Below are 12,017 nucleotides of genomic sequence, written 5' to 3' on the forward strand. Positions count from 1 at the left end.
TTCTATATTATATATATACTAAACATTATAATATATTGTAAAATGAAACATGTTATTAATACCTCATGTAGTTTAAGGTCTTAGTCAAAAAGGGGATATTGAAGTTTACAAAGAAGGATTATAAATCCAAAATTATAATTGAAATATTAAAATATATTAATTGTATTGGAAATTCAAGGTGGAGACGGATTAACAACGTTGTCATTTGTCAAGTACAGTGATATTTTATTTTAAAACGAAATAGTTTTTTATAGTTATTTCAAAATGTTAACACATGATGATATAAATCATAATAATAATCATAAAAATAACTGAACATTGGTTGTTTCATTCAGAAATTTATTCTCCCATTTCTGGACATAGATTTAATCATTATGTCACAACAGTACATAAAGACATTGTATGATTCCAATTGAATAATTTTACAGTAATCTATGATTGATTTTAGATTATATATTGTATTTATTTATATACGTACGATGTGTTGTAAATTATTTATATTCACTCTTGTCTGCGTTATTATCTCAATAAAAATACAATATTACTAAATATTTCGCTGAAACGTTACAATTTATTTTGATGATATAAAAATAAACTTCATAATATTAAAATGTCTAGTCTGTTGATAATGACAGTTTTTTCTTTTAAAGGGAATTGAAAATTCGTTGAAATAATGTATATATTTTCTTCAAGTATAAATATTGTATATATAAATAAGCTTGACTGCGTTTCATTATTTATTAATCGAATGAATTCAAAATCGTGATAGTTCTAAGTCGCAATTTACAGTTCTCGAATCGGAAAATAAACCGAGGTAAAAATTTGGACTCGTGAAAAATTGTAGTTTTGTGAAATGATTTGATTCGTCATAATTTTTAGTTGGGGAGGGGGGCACCATAAACCTTCATATAAATAACCTAAAATACATATATGACTGTATTAGTGTCCACTTTTTATGGGAGATTAAAATAAATAACTTTGACCAATACCTAATTATATATTTTTTAAATTAATTAATATTTTTAAGTTATTTTGACAACCATAATTTGTAAAATGTATCAAATCAAATTAAAACAATTTTATCAGTAATTAAAATAACAAAAATAATATTAGTCAAAAAAAAAAAAAAAAATAGTTTGAAAAAAATGTATCATTCTCTAGTTTTAATAAAAAGTATTAATAAGATATTGTTAAAATATATATTTTAAAATAATAATGGAACAAATTCACAATAATTCAAGCTCTGGTGTAGTCATTAGTATAAAAACGAATAATATAAGTATAATTATTAACTTTCTAGAATCGTCTTTGGAGTTTGGCTGAAAAATGATTATGAAATATACGATGATTTCAAACAAATCTAAGTTTTCACAGTAATTTTAATAAATGTATTTCTCAAACGCACGTGTAGTTGTTGGGTTGTTTTTTTTATTTATTTAAAATTATGTAATATATTGTGCAGGGTCTTAGGTTGGTACTTACGTGTTGAACCATTTGTATTCATATAAACCCGAAGAAATTGTACAGCCAAAAGCTATAAATACTTATAACTGCATAATGGTTGAGTGTAATAAAAATGAACTCAAAAGAAGTTAAGCATGGTATAAACTATAATTTTTTTTTCACATACAATTGTACAGTTCTATTTAAAAAAAAAAAATAATGAAAGATTGACGTACACCACCATGCATAAAATTACATTAAAAAAGCATATTATTCTTACCGATCAAAACTAAACACTGTATATAACCTATCGAGTCTATGTCGGATAAACTTAAAATAAAAAAAAAAATCAATTCACTAACTAAAAAAAAAAAAACAATAGTTCTACAAATGAAACACACACATTTTAGTCTACTTCGAGTTTTCTAAATGAGCCTTCAACTCCAGCCAGCATGTTCACCTTAACGCAAGGCTTCTTTGTCCTTCTGTTTTCATCACAAATGACCGAATTCTGAGACAGGTACCAATCCCTGTGTTTCATCAATTCTTCTTGCCAGTCAACTATAATTAAACAAAAAAAAATATATATATATAATATATGATAATAAGATTGGTATAGACGGTTATATTAGAGTTTGCCACGTATATAAATCGTCAAATGTCAGTTGTTGTCAATTCAACAAAAAAACAACTAAAAATATATTTCCATCGAAAAATATTGAAATTGTTTTTTTAAATATTATCAACACAAAATGTTCTTGTTTACTGTTATGTTATGTTTTGTTTTTTGTTTGATGACCAATATAAAATTATTATTTTAGAATTTACATGAGATACCATGATTACGCGTTTGAGAAACATGTTATTGCATTATTATACATTTATGTTTATTATGATTCAAGTTAAATTATTATTTTCTCGATCGGGTCCACGTGCCGTTCGGACACATTCTGAAAACCAAATAAACGGATTGTAATAATGTCATGCGCACGAATCGCGTAAAAACGGCACGTTTCATAATAATAGCGTGGTTAAAAAAACTCAAACGCTATGCATAGGTATACACACACATATATATATATAACTGTGTGAAATATATATTTATATAGCTACTAGTACCTATATACAAATGATATTGTTGTTAGGTTACATCAAAACGAGTAAAATAATATTATCATTGTGGATGCAATACAATATTATTGTTTTTACAAACAGGTATCCGAATTCCGAAGTTTACAAATTGCAACACGCGTTATTATAGATGTGACCGTAAAAAGTTTATACACCGGCAGCGAAACAAATAATAATGTATAGGAAGTGAATGAAGTGTATACTATAATATGGCGTCACGTGGGCATAAAACTCGTAAATACTCTTTCATTCACCATGTTCCTAGCGTTTTGTTGGATTTTAAATCCTATGAAATCTTCTACCATTTTGCGTAAAACGACGTATAATATATTTTAGGTTATGTTTGGAACACCATCTGTAATCCCGATTGCATGAAATTTTAAGGTCAAATTATTTTAATAATAATAATTGGCTATACGATTTAAAAAAGGTTGTCGAAGCGAGCACTAGAAATCGAAAGTAGAAAAAAAGTAATTTGTCACATCATTATATTTTAGTGATCTATATAGTATATTCTATACCACTTGCTATTATGCAACAAAAAAGTATATACATTTTAATTGATGATTTAAATTGCAATCGCACTAGATATACAAAGAAATATGTATTTTGCATGAGGATAAATACGAACCTTTACATCCACTTATTCGTTGAAAAAAAAACGCACGAAAATTTGTCACTTATATAACATGTGAATCATTATTTTATACAACAGTGATTCTGATCCTGAATGTTGCAAATACATCATGAAAATCTATGAGTGTTTATTATGAGAAAAATATTTTCGAACCCCCCCCCCCAGGACCACACAACTAAGTCCAATTTAATGATACATTGTTTACGAAACAGTGTTTTGAGCACTAGTTAATATTAAACTAGTACCCATTACAGACATTTTCATAATAACACTATTACGCCAATCTGAATTATTATAAATCCCGGATAAGTGATAGGTAGCGATCATTATGACGTACATTGGTCGTGCGCGCACCACAATTTGGTCTATCTAATATTTATGTTTATCCGGCCGGCGACCTCGCTAAAGATAATATAAAATCATAAGAATAATTAGTATGCGGATCGTACAGTAAATGTTTTGGTTTTGATTTTTTTTTTAAGAGAATGAGGAAAAAACTATGAACGCGCGTGAGTGTAAATTATGTAAATTCACGAGTAGGTGCATATTATTATTATTATTACCTACTGTCGTTTGACGTCGTAAAATTTACAAACGAGCCTTGATCTTGACGATTTGCGAGATATTTTTGATAAGTTATAATTTATTAGATTTAATTTGATAAAAATTATTTATTTAGTAACATTATTGGATAATATTATTGTTTGATCACTATAACGTTATAGTAGTGTGTAATATCACATAATTTGTTGTTATAATGCATTTCAATAACTAGTGTTTGGTATTAATAAAGAGATTTCCTGTACCTACGCTATAATTATAACCACTGTATAGCATAATAATTATTAAATATAAAATAGATACTAATTTTTATGATACACACGTAGTTAAAATATATATTTGAGCGTTGTGGTATGTTTTGGTATTCGGCGAAGCATTAAATACAAAATATAATCAATTGGATACAGACAAAAACGCTTCCGTCCCGACACCACGTCTCACAGTATTTATGTTATCCGTGCCTTTTAAACAGTGGATAAAATATAATATTTTCGAGGACATAATAATATTATTATTTTCCTGATAACGAACACTAAAAAATAAAATAATCATAATATTACAATCCAACGGGGAACGAATGACTGATTAATCAATACCAATGAACACTCGTGCAGTCAGACGAAATAAACTTTTTAACTAGTTACTGTGCGACGTAAAATGATTATAAAAACAAAAAATTTAAAAAATTGTCCACTAACACCGTTGTGTGTTGAAGACGTGTACATAGCTAAATAGATTAGTATGATAATATATAATGAATAGGCATCTCAAAGACTCAAAACTACTGAAAAATTACCATCTGGCAGTTGATAATCCTTAAAAAATATTATTCGTTGAATACGGAACTCATTAACGATAACAGATATTCAAACACGTTAAAAAGGTAAAAAACAACAAGTATTTTTTTTTCTATAACGATAATAATACAATTCTTTGTCATCTACAGGTTGGTCCGGTTTTAAAAATAGTAGTCACCGTTGCATCGTCAGTGTATTGAAATCCGGTTTTTAGTTTAAAAACTGGTATATTATTATTATTATTATTATTATGGAAAAGAAACAACTAAAAAATAACGAACACCAATATATAAATAATTAGAAAAAATATATCTCAGTGTATAATGCTAAGTACGCGTTGAACATTTAGATTATTTACCATTATTCGTTCACAAAGCAACAGCAATCTTATTTTTACCTAATCATGCCATTTTAATGAAGCGATATACATAATTATTGTGTTCAAAACGCATGTGTCGATATAATATTATTATTAAGGCACACGATGATAATGGTATTTGTTTAAAAATACACTCAATAACAATCCTGTCCTGTTGAATCAACCAATTTGATTATTATTTTTTTTTATTTTTTGAATCAAAAGAGGGAATATTCTATACTTAACTTCGTTTATCCACATCTTAATCTCAAACCATAATATCATATATTTTTTTTTTTAATGGGTGTTCAATGAGGGCTGTAAAAATCTGAACATCTTTCATAAAAAAAAAAAAAATAAAAAAATAAACAGTTATCGTAATCTGATATTTTTAGAGGCCAAACATTCATCATTGGAAAGTAATTATAATAATTAAGATCACAATTGAAGTATTATAATACTTAATTTTCAAATTTTATAAAATTGTGGACAATTTATAAAATTATTGGCAACGAGACCCAAGTCAAGCCGTCAAAAACTAGAAGTCAATTATAGTCTAAACATATATGTTTAGTGTTCACATTAGCGGACATAAATAGTCGGTCGTGAATATTATAATCGACAAATGCATGCAGTGATGTTACCACCGAATGTTTGCGTATAAAATATAACATTATTGTTATTATTATTTACAATAATTACGGATCGTTAAACGTTTAATTTGTTTTGTCACGTGGTCATGAAAACAAGATTTACTGTTGTAGTAATTATTATCGTTGTTGTTTTTACCGAACAATCAATATTCAATTTAACGACGAGACATCAATAGTTCTATGCTGCATTGAAATCCTTATATATTAATATGTAGGTAGGTCATTCTATAATATACGCATGACTGTTTTAATACCACCATCTTAACCTACACTCAATTGCAACGCGATATAACGTATCAACCGACTATAATAGTGTATATTACGCTGTCTCACCTTTTTCGTGTACAAAATATCAAGAAGACAACTTACAGCAATAATATTAAAACGCAAATATATATCATACAAAAAAAAAAAAAAAAATAGTAATATTTAATTATAATAATTAGTAATATATTTAACAAATATGGGGTAACCGTGGTGGATCAAGAATTTTTTTTTTTTTTAAATGCATAGTAATAGTAACCCACGGTTACGGGATAGTATATAAATTGGTACTTATACTTATACTTACTATTGAATTAATAAAACCTAACCTAAGCCAATGGGGGTCAAGGCTCGTTCGCCTCCCTTAAATCCACCACAATGGAGCGAGGTATGCGTTTTTAATTTTAATTTTTTTATTGTTATAAGTTCGGCGAAAGTCGGTTTGGTGACTTTTAGTCGGTAATATCGTTAACGTTCGCATACAAGTATAAAAATATACCTGCGTAAATAATTAATATTACGAGTGTAATAACATAACTTATTAATATGTTATCCGTGGTTAGGTTAGAGGTGAGAGCAAATTTACTGAAGTACAGGTGTCCCCATATATATGGTATATATTTAATAATGAATACTGCAAAAAATGTATTAAATTTGTATTTAAAAATACTCATCGAGTTATATACAATATGGAAATTTATTATTCAATTAAAAAGAAAAGTTGCATAAAAATAGTTATTTTTGTATTTTACTATTTTTATTTATACCTAGTATACTTGTATTGTGTGATAAAACTTGTTAAATAAATAGAAAGTTGAAAAAATTTAAATTTATGTAATAATCAAATAGTGTAGTGTCCTGATTATTTATTTAAAGCTTCAACGACATAATCTACCTAAAGGCTATCACATACTTAAATTTACTCATGTATTTGTCATTGTAAAAGATCCGAAAATCGATTAGAAATTATAATACAATGAAAACTGTTATTGTACTTTTATTGGATCTGTTATTTATAGTATAACCGTTATTATCTATAGATATATTGAAAGTAGACTCACCGATCAATTCTTCGCTATTTTTCGGGAAAGTACCACCATAGTCCAATGGAAGGATGTCAGAATTGATGTGCTTCTTCAGGTCTTCGATCCCGTTGTGGATTTTAATCTATATTAGATGGGACAAAAAATAACATTATTCAGTATCGTCGACATGTAAAGTTTTCTAAAAATACGTCTAACGACAAGTTTAACTCACCCTGTTGGCAATTTTCTTTTTCAAAACACCCAACACCATGTTGACCATCGTTTGAGCATAGCTGGGCATGTTTAGTATGTGGATTTCTTGAATCCGTAATGGATAGGCCGTCTGAAAACACGATTACAAATACATTTTAAAATATAGTGGTACATTACAAACGGTTAGTATCATGAGTTATGACGAGTAAATGGTGCGTTCTGTATAATATACCGTCAATTTTGTCTTAACAGCATGATGTGTTTATACGAGAATAATATTATTTATAATATTTAAGAGTAGACTACACGCATTATCATATAATAAACCAACATTTGTTGATTCCATAAACGTAATTAATTTTTTGCTATCCACATGACTAATAAGTAATAACTAATCAATTATTGGTTATCAAAGACCATTATTCAAATAAATTATTGCTTTGTGTGCTATTAAGACATAACTACGTTTAACATTAAACGCATTGGCCAATACCGTCTAATAAATAATTTTTACAAACAATAAATCGCGAACCATCTACGTTAAATTAGCATTTAAATCGAGTTCAAGTAAAATTAAAACGCTCAAATAAATTCCGGTATGACATAATAAACACGTCGTTAACCAGTTTTCAACTGGTTTGGCAATAGTACGTATTTGGTTCCGCGAAATTAATACATGGTAAACTATTGAAATTTTAACAACCAACTAATATTCAAAAAGTCTAAATAAGTAGAACAATAAAGATCTGTATATTATTATTGCGTATGTCATCGTGACTACAAACACAGACGTACTCATACTTCTAAAATAAAAAATAATGAGAAAAACTAAAAACTTAATAATATATTTCATTCCGTCATGATTATTAGAAAAGTGTAAAATTATATCGGGTGGAGGGGCTTGTATTGATAATATTTTATTATGTTTGAGAATACCAACGTTAATCGTATACAATTATTATTATTTAAAACTGGTAAAGTTATGCGCTATGAAATAAGCCACCAAACAACTATTATTATTATTTAAAGCAATACTTTGTTTTGTATTAAGATTATTCGCTTTCAACAGTCGGTACGTAACCTTGACAATGAAATCGAATATTTCCGGTAGAACGCTAATATTGTTAAGGACGTAACAAAACCGATCTAACTAGTTTTGTGTTTCGATCCATAAATTTATCACAAAAAGAAGTAAATATTTGCAGTCTTAGAATTCTGGTAAGTTTATACGATTTACTCACGCTTACTAAAACACAATTCGAAGAATGTACTTACGACGATAAATCGATTTTTTTATGAAATAATATTATAATACAGAATTGTACATATTATTATATACAAGTATAAACAATATATGTATAACCCACGCAGCAGGTTCTTCTGGACTCGTATGGGTGTAGGTGTAGATGACGCATTTATAGTCAGTTTACGTATAAATGAAATAGAAAAAGATTTGTATCAATACGTCGGCTAAGTTAATGAGATTCTGTGACGTAAAGTTTTAATTATTATTGTGTGTGTTCTTAAACAACATTAATCATTATTAGAGTCTACAGTTCAAAATATTCAAAAATAAAACCATTATCTTTACGTGTCGTTTGTCAATTATTTTTTTTTCAACTAGTCATCTACCCATAATTATGAATATGTCTGTAACGCATGTGATACATGTAAATCCATAACAAAACGTAATATTGTATAATTTTATAAATTATATACTCACTGTTGCACAGTAAACGAACTTCTTCATCTGAGGTAACATAGCGGTCAGATGAGCCATGGTGATATCTTTCAAGTCGAAGACAAATATTTCCTTTTTGAACATATCTAATTTAGACAGCCTAATATCGATGGACATAAAGTTGACCTTGACGTAGTCCGAAAATTCGAAATTATCGACTTCTGGGCATCTGATACGACTTAATGAGATCCTGTAGCCTTCTGGCGTCAGTTTTGGCAAAGGAATGAAAAGTCTAAATAATCAAAAAAAAATTGTTTTCAATATTTATTATTTTTTTTACACCGAACTCAATTTTCAGATACGATCTACTTTAAATTGTTAAAATATAATATACAATGACGCTAAGATCGTTAAAAATATTTGACTGTTCGTAATTATTATTTACTAATTATTGTTAAATATTTGTTTTGTTTGGTAATAATATAAATTGTAAAATCGAAAAAATGCATAATTATAAAATTAAAAAAAAAACATTTTACTAAGACAATCTAACAGTAATTACAGCCATACTGTTATTATATGAGGTGAGTATGAAATTTTCTGCCTAATTAGAAGTATGTAATACTATATGAAATTGACTTATCGTTTTAATAAATTATAGTTATTAGATACCATAGTAAATAATGGCCGTTAATGATGTTCATAGAATACGTATATTTTAAAGTATGTACTTACGATGTTTTCATCGATCTCAAGAGTGGTTCCGCAGTAGGATCTCTGTTACCGAAAAATTCTGGAACCATTGACTTTAATGTATAATATTGATCCAAAGACTCTTTGGCTCTCTCCATACTGTTTTTGCAAAGAATTAAGAACATACGAATTCTTCGTTCGTCAACTAAAAATAAGTAATACACACTTTAATTCAATCGTAAAAATAATTTAAAAACATATTATTTATAAATATATTTTTTAGAATAAATTTTTTTAACTATAAAAATAAACTTTTTTAAGTGTACTTACTTCAAATTGATCATGTGAAGTTATTCTTTTTTTTATTACAAAGAGTTCAAAGTTAAATTATCACCGATTAAAATGTATCAACAAATAAATGGGTTTTAATATAAATATTATACGTAAACATTTATTATTACAAAATAAAAATTTTAACTTTAAGCGGGATTAAACATATTATTGGAAAACTAAAATTGTATAATACAGCTACAGTTTTACTTAATTTAAACGTATTCATAAAATGATCGACTGACTATTATATTGTTATATAAAAAATAAAAAACGTCTAAAACGTTGAACACTTTTGAGTTATTACTAATTATTTTTTGCACAATTTCATTAATTTTCATCATACAGACGTATGCGATGAAAAAATAATATATAATAAATTATTACCATCTGGGTTAGGGAGATGTGGTTGTTTACGCATCCATTCCATGATGGTCAACACGTCTGCGTTGACCTTTTCTTCGGTCGTGCCCAGGTCTTGGTAAATTTCCTTCAACTTGTCCGGTGTGGGTAATAATAAGGTTTTTGTAGCCATTGTTTTTACTGTGGGCTGAATATCGGCAGAATTAATATGTTTATATTTAGACTACCTTTGGCACAGGTCTCCGCGATACGGTTTCGGACGAGATCTGCGAGTCGGTGACGAGAATGATATTGATTTGATAATCCTGTAACTGATGGGGTACTCTTCGGATGGTCACCGTCGTCGTAGTCGTCGTAACCGTCGCCGTATCGATAACGACTTATAATCAAATAGTGTCGGACAAGGTTCATATATGATATATATATAATGTAACGACGCAGGTACAACAAGCGCGTCTCACCCCCTCCTAGTCGTCGCGGAAAATCTACTTCGTACCCCACCACCCATAAGCTGCACGTAACAACCTACAACTAGTTGTGACGTGAGCGGTTGGTTTTCACTGTGTTTGATCAGCGATCTCGGATTGCCTGGCCAAGTCTCAATTACGACACAAAGGTCTGGAAATGTTTATAATTTATAATTTTTTTTCCACGACCAGAATGACAACTACAACTATACGTATATCCTTGGATTTTTATACCGATCGTACCATTAATATCACGTGAACGGGTTGACTACACCAACCGAGAGCACTCGAACAAACCGATCTGGTGTACGGCGTCATTTTGTCAGGCCAGTGCAGATTCTAGAATCGATGGACTCATGGTTAAAATATTGTTTAGGTAATCATCATTGTCTGAAGTACGTCATAGGTATGGTTATGTTATAATACACGTCATTATTATTATATATTATATTTTATCATGCTGTATTGGGGTGTGACGTGATAAAACCATTAACGAATATGATAATATAATGGTATAATTTATTGACTGGGCTTATAAATAATTGGTAATAATTCATTTTTGCACGGACAGTAAAATGTAATAAAATTGGACTTCATTCGCTTACATCAAAAGTTATTATCACACGATTTTTAATATTATTATTATTATTATAACCATTATTTAAGATCCTCGGCATACGGTCTATTGGATGAACATGATATCATATTACTATACTAATATTTATTTATTATTTTGTATACAAAGAAGTAAAAATATTTTTTACTTGGTTTTGCTATTGGATATGGTGACTATGATTTTGTTAGAAGTACGAGTAAAAATTAATCGAGGATGATATTTGTACAGTATTATAAAGAGAGCCTAGAAGATTTAAATTGGTTTTGGTGTTGTAATAAATTTAGTGTTCAGTGTTTGATAGTAATACACACTCTGCGTATGACATTTTATAATTTCTATTTCTATTTTTGATTTTGACTTAGGTACAAATTATTTTATATAATATAGTATAATTATTGTATCGCATTTTCTGAATGTTATTATTTTATTTTATATATACAATAATTTTATAATCTTTAAAACATTTTATAGGCTATACACATTTTTGGCTTATAAAATAATACTAATAAACTAAAAAGAAAATATTATTTTGGGTAAAAAAAAAACATAATTATAATAGAGTAACTGGATAGTATTCAAATTGTATTAAGATTTATAATTGAATATTAAATTTAAAGTACCTAGCACATGAATTTTTTTATTCTATATTTTTACACTACATATTATTTGAATGCATAATATATGTATGTACTTATTTAATCAAGTACCATTTTTTTTTTTTTTAATTTTTCAATGAAATAAGTATGAATATGATTGGGAACACTATTGTTCGAAATTTGAAATCG

General features: G+C 28.0%; 1 protein-coding gene across 1 annotated transcript; it reads right to left on the reverse strand.

Annotated features, from left to right (window-relative positions):
• Nucleotides 1–1,592: 1,592 nt before the first annotated feature.
• On the reverse strand, nt 1,593–10,552 carry LOC114123641 (alpha-tocopherol transfer protein-like). Its single transcript, XM_027986690.2, has 6 exons — nt 10,174–10,552; nt 9,499–9,661; nt 8,806–9,055; nt 7,102–7,212; nt 6,906–7,011; nt 1,593–2,004 (listed from the first exon to the last, which is right to left on the reverse strand). Exons 1-6 carry the CDS (start codon nt 10,319–10,321, stop codon nt 1,850–1,852), a joined length of 933 nt encoding a protein of 310 aa, XP_027842491.1. The 5' UTR covers nt 10,322–10,552; the 3' UTR covers nt 1,593–1,849.
• Between the last annotated feature and the right edge of the window lie 1,465 nt (nt 10,553–12,017).

The sequence above is a fragment of the Aphis gossypii genome, chromosome 2 (genome assembly GCF_020184175.1).
Source record: "Aphis gossypii isolate Hap1 chromosome 2, ASM2018417v2, whole genome shotgun sequence".
Classification (NCBI taxonomy): domain Eukaryota; kingdom Metazoa; phylum Arthropoda; class Insecta; order Hemiptera; family Aphididae; genus Aphis; species Aphis gossypii.

Coding starts and splice junctions, on each gene's coding strand:
- LOC114123641 (XM_027986690.2), bottom strand. CDS start 10,321: ATGGCTACAAAAACCTTATTATTACCCACACCGGACAAGTTGAAGGAA. Junction 9,662..10,173: donor ACATCTCCCTAACCCAGATG/GTAATAATTTAT, acceptor ACTTATTTTTAG/TTGACGAACGAAGAATTCGT. Junction 2,005..6,905: donor AAATAGCGAAGAATTGATCG/GTGAGTCTACTT, acceptor GTTTAATTATAG/TTGACTGGCAAGAAGAATTG.